The sequence below is a fragment of the Manacus vitellinus genome, unplaced genomic scaffold (assembly GCF_001715985.3).
Source record: "Manacus vitellinus isolate BGI_N305 unplaced genomic scaffold, ASM171598v3 scaffold_17_pilon, whole genome shotgun sequence".
Taxonomy (NCBI): domain Eukaryota; kingdom Metazoa; phylum Chordata; class Aves; order Passeriformes; family Pipridae; genus Manacus; species Manacus vitellinus.
Window position 1 is genome coordinate 1,188,244 of NW_021939256.1, and position 18,474 is coordinate 1,206,717.

Sequence of the window (18,474 nt, forward strand, 5' to 3'; positions counted from 1 at the left end):
TGGGAAAGGGAGAAAGAAAGAGCAAGTGTGAAAAGGTACCTGTGTGGGACCTCTGATGAGTCCTGAGGTGACTGGGTTGGGTAAAGCATTTTCCACATTCTCTGCAGACACAGTCTCCTTGGCGTGTTTGTGTCCTGAGCATCCCTGTAGTCAGGAGAGAGGGGGAGAGAGGAAGGGGGGGGTTGGGGGGGGGAGAGGAGAGAGGAAAGTTGAGAAGAAAACATTATGCCAGAAGAAAACATCATTAGTATGTCTAATGTGTCATTATGTGAGGCTACCTTCAGGCCCTGGATGACAACTGTCAGCCTTCATCTAGGCACTGGCTGACAGGCCAGGCACACACAGGACTGCAAGAATGCATAAATTACATTGAATTAAAAAATGCTCCCCATGATGTGCCCGCACCAGGACTGGCATGTCAGGTGTGCGCTTTTCAGAGCAGCTGGATCCACTTCTCAGCCATCACCCAGCTTTGTCAAGCAGTACATCAGGCAAATCAAAGTGACTCCAGCGTGGCGGAGACAAGTCACATGGATAATAGGAAGTGAGTAGGACCAGAGCCCGACTGTCCCCCCCAGGCGGCAATACCTCAGAGACAAATGCAGAGTGAGCGGAGCCATCGCAGACTGATCAAACCTTTCGCCCCTGCCTACCTGCCTGCCGGTGCTGCTTTGACCCTGGACCTCTGAGGCACAGACGAAAGACATCTGTGAATGAAAGTGTCATTCCGGACATTTTGAGCTGGTAGCAGCGCAGCAGCCTTCCCCCAGCCCTGGGTAAACATGTTTTCTAGGCCATTAGCATTTGTGGAAAACCGCTCAAACCTCTCCTTTTTCTCCAAAGGTCAGTTTACAGCATCTGACTTAAAGGGCTGGTCTTTGTCTTTTTGCTGCTGATCAAAAAAGACACATTTGACTTTTATTGGGCTTTTTTACTATTAAAAAAAAATTATGTTTGAACATCATCTTTTCTATTTTGGTAAAACGCCCTCTTCAGAAGGAAAGAGTTGATGTTTCCAGTTGCCACTGGAATACTTTGGCTTTTAAAGAAATTCTGAGAGGGTTGTCAACAGAAGTGAAGTTTCAGTTTTTCTTTCATATTCCCCTCCCTGTTACAGCATTTAAAAAGAATAAAATTATGAACAAAAAAGTGGCAACCAAAAACCTCCACACAACTGAAAAATCAACTGCAGGATGCCAGAGGACTCATCCAAAATATGGATGCTGCACCTAAAGATGAATGGAAAAGAAGACAGCTGCCATTTACTCTGCTGTTATGACACCAAGCGTTCTGTCATGGTTTTCACCAGACCATATATTGGAAAGAAATGTCTGGTTGCAAAAAACAAAACAAAACAAACAAAAAAACCCCACAAAAACACAAAAAACCCCAAACAAATGCCCCACTCACAAATTGTTCTTTTCTTTTATAATAGCACCTCCTGCAGATGGCAGCACAGTCTGTGTAATATACTTGAACACTCCTGCTCCCAGGAATTAAGTTTCTGGGAATCAAATAGAAGATTGTGATTTTGGAGAAAATCCCCATCAGGTATACCCAGCAACACAAACAAACAAAAACCTCAAAAAAATAATATTAAAAAAAAGAATCACACATCAATGAGAGCCTTACTATACTATAATGAGACAGATTTGCCTTGTAAGGCAGCCAAGATTAAAGCAGGTTTTCTGATCTATTACTAGCATTTTCCCCTCACTGGCCAGAACTGTAGCTGAAAACTTGAATGCAAAAAGCTGAAGGAGCTGTCCTGAGAAACCAGGTGTAGCCTTTGCTGGACTGCCCCATGCCAACTACTGGACAGGCAGAGACTGGCAGAGTAGCTCTATGAAGCCCAGGAGAGCTTCCTCAGGTCATCATTCTGACACCTCTGGAAAGAGATTTAATCCCTCTACAACCCACGTCTCCCTCTGTGGAAGGTGAATACACTTGTCTCAGCAGCCATTACGGACCCAATCCAATAGCCTTCATGGAAGCACTGCTCCCACCTGAGTCGTGCATGAGGGAAGGTTGAGGATGCTGTTGTAAGCCAACATACCCTGTATGAATGCCAAAGATGAGTGGGTGTAAGACTTTCATCTAACCCCTCCCTAGCTCTCACTTTACGGTAGTTATTCAAAAAGCAGGTGGAAAAAATGCGTCACTTCCAGGTATACTTGCCATTGTTGTATTTCCTAAGCAGCACCATAAGGCTTTTGATAGTTTAGAGCTCTGAGCCATGGGCATCACTGACACAAGGCAATACCCCCATGAGTCATCACTCAGGTTATCCTATACGTGAACAAAAGAGGGTGGATGACTACAGGTCTTAGCAAATTACAGGTAAAGGAACGTGACTATCCGAATGGGAGTTCCTGAGAAATCGATGCTCAAAGCTGGTCTCAAAGGAGACCCAGAGAAAGAGTGCATCTGCTGCCATAACCCAGCCTTTACTAATACAGCAATTCCTGTAAATATCATGAACAAAATAAATAACCACTATTAAAGATAACAGTAAGATTCTCCCTACAAGCATTTGGGAAGATTGGGCAGTGTGAAACAAACTAACCTAAGTACAGCTAGCTTTGTGTTTGCAGCTGTATCACAACAGTACATACAACAACTCTCTTCCAAGGACAAACACTCCATTGAGGGAAAAACATGACAGATAGTATACCTAAGCAGGATTTTTGGTTGTCCTTCATGTCATGATTGCCATATTCACACTATGAGATTAAGGCTAAATTGTATGATGCATACTGACTCACAGGGCTCAGCCTATCTAGGGCCATATGTTATTTCAGACAAAGTTCAATTACTCTCCTCTTTTTTTTTTTTGGTAGGATCTCGTTCCTTTTGCCTGAAGCAGCTTTTTATTTGAGTGCTATGAAAAACAGCCATCATGCCAATTGGTTTGGAGAAACATCAACAACCTGGAAGTTGTATATAAAATGAAGACAAGCTACATTAAAAAAAAAAAAGAGGTTTCAAATTCTGAAAACTTGATTGCTGTAAAACACTTGGAATGAACGAAGAGGTTTCAAAGCAGAGATGGGCACTAAATAACTTCCAGTTAAAGTGTCTCTGGAAATCACTGCACAGCAAAAACATTTTGCCAATAAAATCCCTCTTTTAAAAAGCAGGTAAAGAGAGACCTCTTTGGAAACCCTTCCCCTATTTTACTTTGTACCAACAGTCATAATGAATTTTCTGATGCCTGCATTCAATAAGTCAGCTTCTAGTTCCTAGCTTTTACTGTTTTTCTCTATCCCTCCTAACACAGCTGGGAGCTCACTGTATCAGTAAGATTTTGCTGAGCAGGTTGACACAACGTAATATTAAATAACATCAAGGTAGGCACCCATATGAAGGTACCCCAAGTTGGTGGTGAATTCATTGGTATTTAGAGCAGGAAGTGAGCAGGGAGAAACTTTAGACAACATTCCTAGGCACTGGGAAAAAAAACCCCTGCAGTTTTAGAAAATGAGCATATCCTCTCCTGCAAAAGGTCCTTCCACCAAGATCTGATCAAACATTATGGCTCCTTCCTTGCCTTACAGCTACCAGAGTGGTCAACTTTCACACACCTTCTGGGTGTCCTTAGACTACCAGCTTCCAAATGTCCTGGACTTCGTGCCACTTGCAAAATGGGGTCACAAGCTCCATTTCACACATACTTTTGACAAAGCAGAGGGCATTATGTCCGGTAAGGACACTAGAACACCAGTCTGGGAGTTTATTTGCACAACTTCTACAAAGAGAAGAAAGGTATAAAAAACTGGGATGGTTTATAAACGGTGAGAGGCGAGACTTTGGTTCCCATTGTCCTCGCCTACAGACACACCTCCACCTCAAGCGTAGTCAATCAGCATGATTTTCAGTTTCCACTCAGACAAACTAATTCTGGCAGATCATCAGAAGAGTATGGTTTCAAATGTAAATACATAGATTTCTTTTTTTTTAACATGGCAGTTGAACTTTTTTAGTCCCTGAACTTTTAAACTGGCTATTTGCACAACTGACTTTTCTGCTTATGTGAATTAGCAGGCATGTATTCAGCCCTACCTCCTTTTAATTATAAACATACAAACAGATCAAAAGACTCATTTAAAAAATATGGATCTTTGACACGGACAAGGAAGATCTTAAGACTTTTGTCAAGGAAGACAAAGGACGACGACAAGTGATTATTCCTCTCTGTTGTTGGAAGACTTGTTTGCAGACAAAATTGAACAAAACCTCCAAAATAACATCACAGATAAGCCCCAGAGGATGTTTATTTTGCCTGAAGCAAAAAGATGATGATGTGTGCCAGCACCAGCATATCAGGGAGATCTTCCAGTGACAGCACATCTGTGTAACTCTAGCCTGCTTGAAGCAAGAGGACAAAGGAACAGCAGTACTCCAGGTGGAACCAGATACATTTAACCTGTGACAGAAATGTCACACAGTGCACAAGGGGGGATGCTGCAGTGTTAAGAGAGCAGTAAACAAACCTATTCAAGCCTATCCAGCAATGATAAAAACAATGAACTTGTAATCCCGACCGTTAAAGGCAGAGAAGGGAAAAACTGGGAAATAGTACGTCGTGGCTCTGAGGAACAAGCAAGCCTATGTCCTCAGCTATGGAAGGGTTTGTAAAAATCTTACCTGTGTGATCCAGGGCAGGGCTGTTGGCACCACAGGTTTGGTACAATGAAGCAAGGTCCTTTGGAATGTATGTTTTAAAGATATTTAAAATGTCCAAATGTTTCTCATGCACATCTGATCCCACATCCTGTTTGCTGGAGTGTAAAGCTGGAGAAACTCCCACGGTACTAGGCTGGGGCTGCAGTACCGGACTTGCTCGCGCTACCGCTGTGCAGTTTGCCAATGTCCTCATCTCATTCCCAGCCTTCATGTGAGACTCTCTCTGAGGCACTGGTGGCTCTTCATGTTTAGTGTACTGCTCGCTTTTACACAGAGGATGATACTGCAGCGGCGGGTTGTATTTGGCCTTCATGGAGTCGGATGCACAGTGCTTACCTGGAGGGGCAAAACCGGTACTTCCCTGGGGAACCACATACTTTTCCACTTGCTTACTGTTTGTAGCCTGCGTGCTAGGCCTGGATATGACTGTTTGTGTAGGTGTTATGCTTCTACTATAGGTTCCCATTTGCATAAGTTTGGAATTTGCTTCATATTTACTTTTTTGTTGTGCTGCTATGCTGTACTGCTCCTGGGAATGGTTTAACTTGGGCTGTCTGTATGCATCCAGACCCGATAAGCGTGGACCACAGTGGTTGAAGGCATGACTGTCCTTTGACTGATGCGTACTACCAGACTTTGCAGTCATCCCAACAGAGAGAGAGCTGGTTTTGGAACCTGGCAATGCACTTGGCACTTGAGTACGCGTAAATCTGGCAATGGGCAAAGGCTGGCATTCCTTACCACCAAGAACAGGAGGGGGGCCAGTGCGCCCACTCCTTGCCAGAAAGACCAGGTTGTTTTTAATACTCTTGAATCCATTCTGTTGAACCCAAGGGGGTACCATCGAGTTACAGCTGATTTTGTGCAAAATTCTTTTGTGCATCCACAGGACTTCTGGGTAGTAGGTCTTGTGACTGCAGAAAGGACATGGGTAGACAATTAAAGCAGCCTGGAAGGATGTATTCAGATATTTATTGCATGAATTATCCCTTGTTGATTTTTCACTCAAATCGAGTGGAGCTACCTCTAGAGCTTCAGCACCTTTTTCTATCAGAGGATGCTCCCTGTGCAAGTCTAGCAAAGTTTTTCTAGCACGACTAGCCTGCACTTCAAGCGATGTTTTCAAGTCCATGACCACGTCTGAAGATGTCTGGCCCACACCCGAAGCAAAGCTAGCGATGTGACTGGAGTAAGGAAGCCCCTGGCTGTGATGAAATGCTGGCACCTTCATGTCTGCAGAACCTTGGTATTTTGAAAAGGGTTCCTTGATGACACTCTCCAGTGCTGACATCAGGGCAGGAATCTCTGGTTTAGATTCCCTGGCCTCATTTTCTCTGGCGTTGTGGCTTCCCAGCTTCGGGAGTTCATCCAACTGAGATGTTATCATTGGGGTTTCTTCTTCAGGAAAGTTGCAGTGGTATGGTTTTTCATCTGAATGGGAGAAACAAAAAAAATCATTGTCATTTTACACAGAAAGGAGCTCAGAAAACAGAGCAGAATTCAAGATTAGAATAAGATAGCAAGAGAAAAAGGAAATTTTGGTATTAGTTTTGCAATGACATGTTACAGACTAAAGGTACTTTATAAGCAAGAAAATCTTGAAATAAGACACAACAGTTCAATTTACTTTTAAAGATGACTGCAGAGTCTGGATAAACTCTCTAATGCTGCGTGTTCATGACATTTTGAAGAAAAAACAATTCAATAACATACCCATGTTAAAATTCTGGGACTGCGAGAAAAATAAACAAATCTGCAACCATTTAATGCTTTAACAAAAGCAAAGATAATGGAGCCAGATAAAACTGACCTAGTTAAAGGTCTGTCAGCGCTTCCATTACAAGACCCTATTTTCAAAGGGTTTATAACTCAGCAATAAAAATTGGCTCCACACAGAAACCAAGCACATAAGCAGGTACAGCATACAGAATAAATTCCTAACTTAAGAGGGACTTTCGCAGTGGGCAAGTATAAAAGATGAGATACGGAGGATGCAAATTTTGATTTTTCAGTCCTTCAGTTTAAAGCAGATTTTTTTTTCCCTTGGTTTTTTTTGGTAACATATGCTCATGTTTGAAACAAACTTTAGGAAAATTTTGTGGCTGCTTGATCCACTGAAAGATAAGGAATTAGACATTTCAGCCATTTAGATTACAGAATTCAAAACAGACTTTCAATTCTTCTCATTTACTTCTTCACTTCTCAGCTCTCCAGAGTAAATTTATCTAACACATGTCCTGGAAAGGGAACACACTGGGCAGTAATTAAACCTGTTTAGGGTGAAAGAGAAGAGTAGGATTTCTTTTGCTGGGAGCATGGCTATGTCTGCTCGCTCTCCTGATGCCGATCTCTCAGAGCTGCTGATGAAGCCAATGAATCCCTCCAAATCAGTTCACAAATCAATTCCACAGAGATTTTCATCACAGCAGTAATGCTTACTGCACTGAATCCATTTAACATGTAACTGAATTGAATCATCTGACAAACTTTCAGTTTCAATTAACATGCAGTTAATGAGCCACTGCCAGGCAAGTGTAAGGAGACCATGCTCCATCTAAAACATCACCAGTCCAAAGTGATCACTGCATCTGTAGGAGGGGTGAGAAGGGGAAAGGAGTGAACTGCTCTAGAGCTGTGTATCCTCTCACATCAACTCATAAAAGCCAGTACTTCAGAAAATCAAGCGCCATTCATTACCGCAGTGCACTGCCACAGGCATTATTCTGCACAGTGCAATGGAAGAAGTATGTTCTTGGCTAGAGTTGCTCTGCAAATAAAGCCTTCTTTGCCCTCATCTTCAACTCAAGCAAAAAAATCTTTAAGCTTTTGTTTAATTCGAGGTAATTAGGTTAAAAATAACCCATAGGTTTGTAGCCTTTCAGGGCTGAATGCTCACTCTGCGAAGATCATTTTCCCTTCAAACTTTCTAAGGGGGTATATTCAGGGGGGAAAAAACCCACAACCCAGAAACTTTTTTTTCCTGGGTTGCAGGGGGCAAGGTTTTGGGAAAGCACATGCCCAGCACTATTAACGAAATTTACCAAAATTACAGTTTGAAACAAAGACACTGCACGCAGTGGTGAAATCTGACACCGCACATCTGTGTTATTTTCAAACCATATCTGTCAAAACCCAAAATATTTGTGCTCTTAAATAAGATTTTAAGGCTTCTCTTTATGATCACAAGGAGTGGTTCCTTTTATCATTGTATTAAATAATAAAGCAAAGCAAAAACAAATCCTTTGGTTGTAGCAGTACTCAGTGGACAGTGAACCGACCTGCTGGCTACACTGAGCAGAGCGGGCAGAGGAGGGAAATGGGAGATCACTGCTAGTCCTGTTCCTGCGACTGCAGAGCTGGAAGGCTCCCCCTACTCCTTGGTCCACCTGTGCAGCCAGGATGAAGGGGAGCATCAGCAGACACGTGCAACTCCCAGGTTGCTCTGCGTATCTCAGATACTCCTTGATACTTTCTGACTTGGTCAAAATCCATGTACTGAGCTGTTTCAGCAGAGAGCAAGGTCAAACAGATTGTGATAGGTGGCATGTGTTAGGTCTGGGCTTGGTCTTTAGGTCTAGACTGTTTGATTTAGGTACTTGGGAGAGGAGGGAGGAGGAGAAAGCAGAGGGAGAGATCACAGTCCTATGTGCCCAAATAAAGCTGGGACTGCAAACTCTGAGGTGGTTACAGTCTTTTTGGCCCTATTTCTTTAGTGCAGCCAACAAAGAAAAAGGGATTTTCCAGGTAGAAAATGTAACACAAAGCAGGAAAACAAGAAAGGCATTTCTGAGGTATATCTAGGCCTGCAGTTGCCACAATGCTGAAGGTAGCTGTCAGTACATTATATGAAAATTTGTAAGGTTATTACAAAACATAGTTTCTAACATCTCTTCATAATGTCTTGCTAGATTCAATTCCTCTGATGTCTCACTAGAACAGTACTAAACATACTAGGAATAATCTTAAAGCTTAGATCAGGAGCCTCAATAGCAGTATTTGTGCTAATTGCTCAAGCTGCACTTTTTGCAAGAAAACCCAAAACCAAAAGAGAAACAATTTTCACCTGCAGGCCAACTCAGACTTCATCAGTGCAAAACACACCCTATGCTTTTCCCCTAGCCCCATCCTGCTCTCCACCAGGGACCTGATACTACAGATACCAACAAACAGACTGCCACGTGCCATCCTTCCCACCATGGCAGGTGGCCCAGGCTGAGCAGTGAGAAGGTAGCAAAAGCCAGGTGGAGGAGGGGATGCAGGCAAGAGAAGAGAAGATGGTATGCAACCCAATAATACAGGTAAAGCCATTTTAGAAAAATAGATTAAATTTATTTCTGTCTGCTTCCAGCCAATTGCCCCAGTTGAAAAGGTGTATTAACGATCCTTTTAAATCACTGGTATAAAATATTGTTCGAACCAGTGCAGTGCAGGTACTACTGTTACCAGAAACTTTTGAGATTTTATTATGGCCAGGTCAAAGCAAAAAGCCATGAATGAGACGCCTTCTGCTTGATCTCCAGAGACTGTAATTCACATTACCCATTGAAAGAGTTCTTGGCTAAGCATCCTCTCACTTTTTATCCTACGGTCCCTGTCATCTGCTCATATTTGCCTCAATTCCTTTGTTTCTTACCCAGAACAGCTGTTTATCTGTTGTACTTATGAGTGAGAAAGGTCCTTTTACCACAAGTCTGAAGTGTTATGGCTTTTCTGTGTCAGAGATACCTGGCTAAGAGCTAAAGCAGGGGAAAATTCCAAGGTGCCCAGTTAGGAGGTAGTGGCTGCTGATGTTATCTCATGTCTTGGCCATAGCTTCAAATATCAACAGCACTGAATGCTACAGGAAAGCAAAGCAGAACAGTGCAAAGCACTTAACTATATGAAAGTCATTGTCTAGAAACACGGGAGCATTCAGGGATTTGAGAAGTTCTTCAGAAATATTCCTAACTGCCATTCCTCAGTGACTTGACTTTACACATGCAGATAAAAGTGACTCCCCTCCTCCTGGCACACACATATCCCTCTTCTCTCTTTCTCCCCCTTACACGTGTAAACTCCCCTTGTTTTCTTCCCAGCCCTGTTTCTCCACAAAACCGAATTTCACAATGGGCTGCACAGCTGTTTTAATTCATGAGGCTTCCTATAAAGTAAACCAGGCTACAAGCCTGAGGACAATGAAACCGTGATTTCTATTCAGAAGAGCAAAACTGGCTAGAAACAGGCCCCTTTTCTGGCTAGTGTTATAGCACTAGGAATCTAAGGAAAAGGAGCAGATGTGATGTGCTTGAAATTTAGTAAACATTTGATAGTGATTTGCACTTTGAGATGAATGCTTTGGCTTGATTTGAAAACCAGCTGCAAATAAATCATGATAAAAGCAAAGGATAACACTGGAAGAAGCTGCAATATTGCTAAGACCTGTACTGCGTTCTATTTCACGTGGTACTTTCTTTAATGCTCCAGAAGAGACTCTAGTCAGCATGCTAACTTGAATCTCCAGGAAATATCACATTTGGAGAAGCTGCAAAAATGGGGACAAGGAAATAATGCACAGGGACTCGGAAAGAATAGAAATGCAGTCTCAAAATAATCAAATGGGATTCATTCCGGGAAAAAAAGCAGGTTAAGATAAGTGAAGGGAAATGATCCAAAAATCCCCATGCAGTGGGAGGAAAAAATCTGGGAAGCAGTAATGTTGAAAAAAACAGATGTTACAATAGATGGTAAGTTAAATATGAGTGTACTAGATGAAGTTCTTCAACTCAGCTTTCACAAATAAAAGTAGCACTATAAAAATAAAACTACCCCTCTGAAGAAGACACATGATAGCCTTGCTGGTCACATTGTTTTGTATATATATATATATACACATATAAAAAATATCTATACAAACATATACACACCATAGCAATGGGCACTATGTAAAAGTCCACAGTAAACACAAAACAATGGGAAATGGCAGAGGAAAAAAGGAAAAAGCAGTTTTGCAGCAGAAAATCGGGTCTTTTATCCTGTGAAAGGAAGGTCCAACAAAAAACAGCCTATGCCCTGAGAATATCTATGCAGATCTGCAATGACAGGTAAGTCAGAAGGAGTTCAGAGAACTGCCACAGAAAAGTAACCCACCAGAAAATAAAGACAAAGAGTTAAGTGTCCCTCACATTGCTGAGGGAAGATGGAAGGGTGACAGGCCAACGTCTGCAGCCTCCCCAGGAGCACCAAGCTCCAGAAGAATTATGTCATCCTGAGCACTGGAGTCTATCAATAACAATCAAATACACCTGCATGCAGAAAAACTCATGATGAACAGAAAAAAAAAAACAGCCTGATTATATACATTTGCAGCTTGCAGAATAAATGTCAAAGGAAGAGGTGAAACACCACTTGGACTGTAAAACCTATATGGACAAAACATGGATTATCAATGCATAAAAATCCCTCCTTTTCACAGGGAGGCACAAAACATGACTTACTCCTTCCCTTTGCTCTATCAGCACAGCAAAGCAAAACCCCTTATAAGCATAAGACATATGCCAAAAACAGCCTTCCTTTCATACTAATTCCCTATGTGGTTATCTTAGAAAAGGACTCCTGGAGCATTCAACAGTGAGCCCACAACCCTCCTTAGCAGTAGGTTTATCCTCTTAGCAGAGGGTCAGGCTGTTCAAAGAGACCTGGTATCTGTTTTGCAGAGGACGTCTCTTAAAAAAGCCATGGCCCCTGTTCTAACTGCCTGTGTGTATAGTTTTTATACTCCACATGCTATCCATCACCTCCCCTGCTTTCTGCTCCAGTTGCACCACTCAGCAGATCCCCAATGTGATGGCAAAGTGGGCGTGAGGTGAGAGACAACCCCTACAAACCCTCTTAGGTTTTCTTGCAGCACAAGGCCATGTGCCCCAGGGAGATACTAGGAAGAAAATGTTAGGCTGTTTTTTTAGGAGATGCAGCTTCTCATCTGCAAAGCTCATCTTGCTTTACATGTTGTTGTTAGATGTTTTCACAGGCTCCTACACCAGTTCCCCAATAATTCAGAAAAAAGAGATGACCAAGGATTACACTGGAGTACTCAGTACCGCAGGATGATATAAGTTAGCAGGTAAGAGAGCGATACGGAAGGGCAGAAAGCACACAATCAACTAATATCCTTGCTTTCTCTCGGACTAATTTTAGAATTGACAGTGAGTGGTTTTGGCTGAGGTTTGAGGTTTTTAACAGGGCAGAAACCCAACATAGCTCTTGATGCTGGCTGATACAGATGGTTTATCAGTCAGCCAGCACACCCCAACCCACAGAGGTTTCCCTTTGGCTATGTGAGGTGGAAAGGGGAGTAAAGCCATTCCACACAGCACCCCTCTGGTGCAGTTTGCATTCACGGTCTTCGTTATCCTTTTCTACATGTTCATTTTCATAGTTCCTAAAATGACTTCTCATTGACCTTTGAATTTCATAGCCAATAATTTCAGGCCAAGGATGCATGATGGGAACTGTCTACTTTCAACTGAGTATTTCTTAGGAAAGGATACTGACTACGAAAAAGCATGATCTCACAAGATAAGAACTGCAGTTTTGTATCCCTATTTTTTGGGAGTGGACCCAGGGTGAAAACTATTATCTGACCAAAAAAATTTAATTCTTTGACGCACTGTCCTGGTTTTGGTCTGGACGGGGTTAATTTTTTGCAATAGCCAGGAGGAGGCATGGGACAGGACCCTAACATTATTCATACCACCTCAAGTCATTGCCAGGGGTAGGAAAGGAGACTTTCTAGCTTGTGTTCCTTCTGGTGGAGAAACGTGGCAAGGTGGAACAGTCCAGTATTTGTTAACTGTCTAGTATTTGTTTCCTGTTGGAGGTTTTCTGTGTAAATTGTTTGTCTTATATCTTTTTTTATTAATATTGCTGCTGTTACTGTTCCTTTTCTTATCTCATTGCTGTTTCCAGTAAATTGCTCTTATCTCAATCTGTGATCTTTGCCTTTTGTGCTTCCAACTGGAGGGGGGAAGGAGAGGCTGCATGGTTTTAGTGGGAGTACTAAACTGGAGAATATCATTCCTAAACTGTGACAGGCACCTCAGAGTAAAAAAAATTAGCTTTTTTATACTATTTTCTTCCCAAACAGTACTAGCACTGTTGCCACAATGATTACATAACTAATGCTTGGTGCCTTTAATTCAATTTTTTTTATGATCATGCTGTTTTTCAGCTTTCTTGCACCTTTTTTTTCCCCCCAGGCTTCCCTTTATTCCTGGAACAACAATATACTGATTTATTTCAAAGTCCCATTTCCTTAATTTCACTAACTTACCCTCTGCAATTTCTAAGGTTACCTGGAAGTTATTTTTTACCCTTGTTGTCAAATGCCCCATACTGGCCATGCCTTGAGCATGCAAATGGCTAAAGGGCCCCATCTCCCTTCTTCTGCAGAACTGGGGGACACTGCAGGGGACAAAAGAGGGACAGGTCAGCTGATGCTTCTAATGCGCCCCAGTCTCCATTTGACTAATCTCTATAGCATTGTCCAGGAGGACACCTGCTGCTTATGAAAACAAAACCCACAGAGCTCTTACAATCCAGACAGCAAAAAACATGAATAGACAATCATCAAACTAATTTAATAAAGTTTATTCAATTCTGGACTGCACATATTGGGGTTTTTTAATTATTTTAGAATATTAGTGTTATTATCATTAAAGATACTGCATTAGTTTTGCATTTCAGAAAGAATCTGAAATGTCACCAAAGTAACTGAAAAAAAGCACAAAATTTTTAGTTGATTAAATTTGAAACTTAACCTTTTAAGATGAGGGAAATCTGAATCTGAGAACAGTAATAGTATAGCACATAAAAGGCCCCTTTCTACAAGGTATTCCCTAGCTCAGTAAAATCACAAATTCCTTTGCACAGCAGAAATGCTTCAGTTATGTCACACTTCAAAGATTTTTTTTTTCCCCCAAAAAGAAAATGGAGGCCTGAAACCATCCGCACAGCCACAGATGCAAATGCCAGCAATGTTATTGGAATTTCAAGCACAATCAAGAGAATAGACACCAACAAAGTAACTAAGGAACTAGGCTGGAAAGAGTGTCAAGTCCAAAATCTGTCAGACTGAAGTGCATGCTGTTACGTACTGAAGAACAAGCCTGAAAGTTCACAGTGAACTTTTTCTCTTCAGCTACTTGCATACAATGTTTTCTTGAAGAATATTTGGTTTTGTTGTTATCTAGGGTACTGATGCTACAAGCCTCCCAGAGGCCAACTGGCTGAAAGATCAGCTCCATGTACAAATTATTCCAGTGTCCCCTCGCACAGGATCTTTTCATCACTCTCAGCTTCACACCAGTGCACATCAAGTCCAAAAAGCTTTGTGCTGAAGCCCAAACACAAACCCTCTTCTAAGGCAGGTGCTTTGCGATCTGTCTCCCAGGTATCAGCCCCTCCAGAGTCAACACAGACTTTCAGGTGAAGGAAGGAAAGCATCCACAGCAGAGCACATAATGAAGTGAAAGTGCAAATGTGGGTAAAATGGCTACTGCTGGCAGCTTGCCACAGACATTTCCAGTGTTCACCACATCTCTCTGCATCTCCTCCTGGTATATAGGAATTCTGGGCAGCGGCAGAGCTTGTAATGACTTACTAATCCTTTTACCTGTGTATTTCTCACAGAGGTCCATGAGGGTATTCTCTGCCCAGAAGCAGGAGAAAAGCCCCATGAAATAACATGTACTTATCTGCAGGTGAAGTTGTAGCTTCTGTTATCACAGCATTTCCAAGTGCCTTTTTCACCCTTCATCCACACTAGATTGACCCAAGGGTAATGAAGAACTCGGTGGGGTTTTTGCTGTTTGAGAAGAAGGCTTGTCTTTTATCTAAAGAGCTGAAGGCAGGTGACCAGTCTGACAAGTCTCACAAAGCGAGGCTACAACCAACACATCTGATCCCCATGCTGATGCCACATCCTGCTCGCATCTCCAGCACAGCCCCTTCTGGGACTTGGGACTGAATTTCCCAGTGAGGGCCCACAGCCCCTCTTTGCCCTCTGAGCTTCAAGAGCATCCGGATGTTTTCCTATCTCACACAGGGCTGCGCCTGCTACAGCCAGGCAAACCACAGCACCGAGACAACAGCACTTTTAGAAATACAGAAGGCACATATAGTCTTAGGACAGTTTTATTATCGGTGATAATGATGTTGTCTCTTCAACAAGTGGTCCACACTATGCACAGCTTTTGCAACTTTGTCCCCAGCTCACAAAACTTCAAACCAGCTTTTCCTCCTTTAGGAAATGTAAAGCCCAAGCACGTAAGTTGAAGCAGAAGAAAGGGTCCGTAACTCCCACTCATGGACTAAACCAGAGCAAAGACACTACACTGACTTAAAATGTACAGGCACCTTCACAATTCCACATCACTGGACGTGGAAAAGTCTGGCTCCTGGAAAGCAGTGAGGGAACAGTAACTACTTATTTAAAAACTGTGGGTAAAATGAAGAGAGAGAGAGGAGTACATACACAGAACCAATACAAAAACACATTGCAGAGACGGCTTGCCAAAATGAAAACCATACAATTTGGAATTGCCTTAAATGTTGCTGTTCATAATATACTTAAAGAAAATTATGGGATATAAAACCCCTGGAATGTTCTGCAAAATTAAGAAGTGATTAGGCCAGATGATACCAATTTTACTCTAACACAGCTTTGTCGTAATTCCCAGTTAATACAATACAGTATGAACTGGTCCAAAAGCTAGGCAGAGTACCTCCAGTATGCTCTGTAGCTGCTAGGCATTTCTCCATGTGTGGCCCTGCCTGTGAAGTTTGGTGCAGGTAGAAGGAGGAAAAAGAAAGGGTATAAGACCATTAACACAGCAGGATACATAATTAAATTTGAGAGGGTTGGATTTGGGTAAGGGCTGTTGTGTTTCTTTGGATATTGGTTCTTTTTTTTGTTTAAGGCACAGAAAGAGAAGTGCAATTGGCTTTGATGCATCAAAAATACTTTTAGAGGGGATGGAAAATTATGACTCAGGGTTTTTTAAGCAAGTGGCAGCCTGCCTGTATAGCCCCTCCAAACATAGACCCAAACAGTTGTAAATCTTCCCGGAGATTTTCCCTTTCATTCCGATAGTGATATTTGCCACAATGTCTGCTCCACAGCGTCTTCTTGACCACCACCTGTTCCTCCTCCTTCAAGTGCATTAAGGAGAAAGGCTTTCCATGCCAAGACTGTGGACTGGCAGCCATCCCATACAGCTTAACATTCCTCATCCGATATTTCATTTCTCCTATCATTTGTTAAGCACGGGTAGCATATTGCCATACATCATAAAGTCCTTTACTACAGCTACTCAGTCTAAAAACAGAGGGTACAGCTGTGCTGTCAGCTAGCATTCTGAAGAAATACCTAAGCTACAGCCGGCGAGCCCAGCGTGGTAACAGAGGTAACAGTTACGGAAATAAGGAGCTCTGCATGACCTAATTTACCTTGTTTCTCCTGCTGAAGGCCACGCTACCATGGCTGGTGGCTCTGTTAACAGACTTAAGGCAGTCAAGAATCTCTACTGTGCATACCCACCACATAAAACACAGTAACACATGATAGAAAGGGGAACTTGGATTGTAAGTATTACAAGAATTTTAAGATTCATTAGTTATACAGTACTTGGACAGAAAATCTGCTTTGTTGTGCAAATGTTTATTCAGTCCTTCATTGGAAATAGGACTTTGAAAAGAGAATGAAAGAAAATAGGGCTGGAATAAGAAAAGAAGCAAACTATATCAAATCCAAGACATAGGCTAGATAGACTGAACTATGATTATACGACCGTCACTGAAAACTGGATGCCCTTGGTAAGGGGTGGCACTGCTGTATCATCATTAGCACTGTTACACGGTGCTGCAAGGAAGCAGCAGGAGATGAGGGGCTGAGCCCTGCTACCTTGAGGAAACTCTGCAGAAGGCTCTAAGCTACTGACAGATCAAAAGTTGATTTGAACAGCTCTGCTCTGGATGGACCAAAGGGAAGCGGAGCTCCTGAGAAAGATGTGACTGCAGGCACAAGGGCAGCCTTTGGCCACTCAGCCAAGGCCAGCAAAGGCCCTGTACCCGTGACATACAACCTGCAGTTCTGAGCCAAAGGCCTCAAGAGAAGAGGCTGGAGGTCCTTCCTGCCAGACATAGCTCCCCTGCAACCACCCTCTGGCTCACCACTGGCAGCATTTGCTCCTATTGACTGGACGGGACAGGGGTATTCGCAAGTTGGTTAATTGCTAGGTAGGCAGCCTTTCCTTTAGCCTTCCCTTTCTTTCCAGTGTCCTCCCTTAAGGTAACAATAACTACAGAAGGCACTTCCAGCAAAGTAAACAGCCTTTCAGACCTGGCTTGAAACAACTCTGTGACAGCCTTATGCAGATCACTAAAGACATCAGCCATTTACTGGCAACTTCCATAATCCCCTTGAAGAGCTAATAGACAAAGCAAGCTGGAACATACTGCCACCAGCACAGCAGCAGAAAGGGCAGCTGTCTTCAGGCAAAATGCGCTCTAAAAGGGATTTGGAGCTTTAGCATTTTTCCTGACACTTTTCCTTTTATAGCAAGAGATAAATTTGAGAGCTCGAGAAAACACCAAAGTTCTGGGCTCACTTAAATTCTTACTTTTTGAAGTCCTACTAATCTGAAAAATGAGTAAGGGGGGGGAAAAGTAACTTTCAAGATGTCATTTAAAAGATAAAATAAATAAATAAAAGCATCTATTAATCTCTGGTGGAAGAGACAGAGGAAGTCTTCTGTTTGGGAAGGAAGTCAGATGAGAGTCATCCCAGGGTGTGTGATGTAACTCAGAAAGGTCAGGAGACAAGAGGATGTCTCAAAGACGGTATTGAAAAAAGAAAAACCAGCTGTAAACGTGTTTTAATGAAACTTTTAAATAATAGAAACTTTGTTATGCTAAAGGAGGATGGGGAAGAGAAATCAAATCCATTTGAAAAATGGCAACAGAAACACATCACTTTTAAAATAAGCTTCATAGACAACGAAACAGCAATTCTGCACCTGTGAGCCATGATTATTTATATCACCCACTCATTTTAATAACAGCTGTGTGAAAATGCTAAAACATTATTAAATCTGAAACTAACTACTGCACGTACTGCATAGGAAGCTTCTCCACTTTTCCAATTAGCACTGAGGCTTAAGCTTTAAACGCAGCAGAAGCAAAAGAAATGCTGAAAAACACTGCCACAGGCTGGTTTAATTTGGAATTTCTCCTTTTCAAAAGGATTAAAAATAGAAAACCAAACAACCAAATACCTACATCCAGAAAAGCTGGAAAGTACTTCAGATTTCTTTCTTTTCCCTAGCACTCATTTTATTACATTCTTTACAAGCGAAAAGGAAAGTAAATTAAGGGCAACTTACAAACTTGGTTTGATAAAAAACCCCCAAACTTCTACACACGTACCTGCAGCATCTTGCAAACACCACTTTGTGCCAAAAACTCTGTTAACCTCACGGACATCTCTTGTCTCCATATTGAGACCAAGCCCCTAGAAAGCAGCATGAAAGATCCCTGCACCTGCCATGGGATTAACGAGGGAAGACTTTAAAATGTCAGTGATCAGTTATTTATGAGGTGTCCTTAAACAGAAAGGTGTCTGCCACTTCAGTGCAAAGCCTGTCTGCTCAGATACGCAAACCTGGCAGGATGGAAGAGCATCTCACTGGGAACAAGGAACAAACTCCACTGGTTCTTGGGCAAGGGCTGTGGCTTGGTGTAATTTTGCAAGGA

General features: G+C 42.3%; 1 protein-coding gene across 1 annotated transcript in view; it reads right to left on the reverse strand.

Annotated features, from left to right (window-relative positions):
* LOC103756423 (zinc finger protein 516-like) overlaps nt 1-18,217 on the reverse strand; it is a 28,668-nt gene extending 10,451 nt beyond the window's left edge. The window contains exons 1-3 of the mRNA XM_008922471.3: nt 18,148-18,217; nt 4,648-6,117; nt 40-144 (exon numbers count right to left, since the gene is read on the reverse strand). Coding sequence (XP_008920719.2) covers nt 40-144; nt 4,648-6,117; nt 18,148-18,217 — 1,645 coding nt within the window. The remainder of the gene's footprint in view (nt 1-39; nt 145-4,647; nt 6,118-18,147) is intronic.
* Between the last annotated feature and the right edge of the window lie 257 nt (nt 18,218-18,474).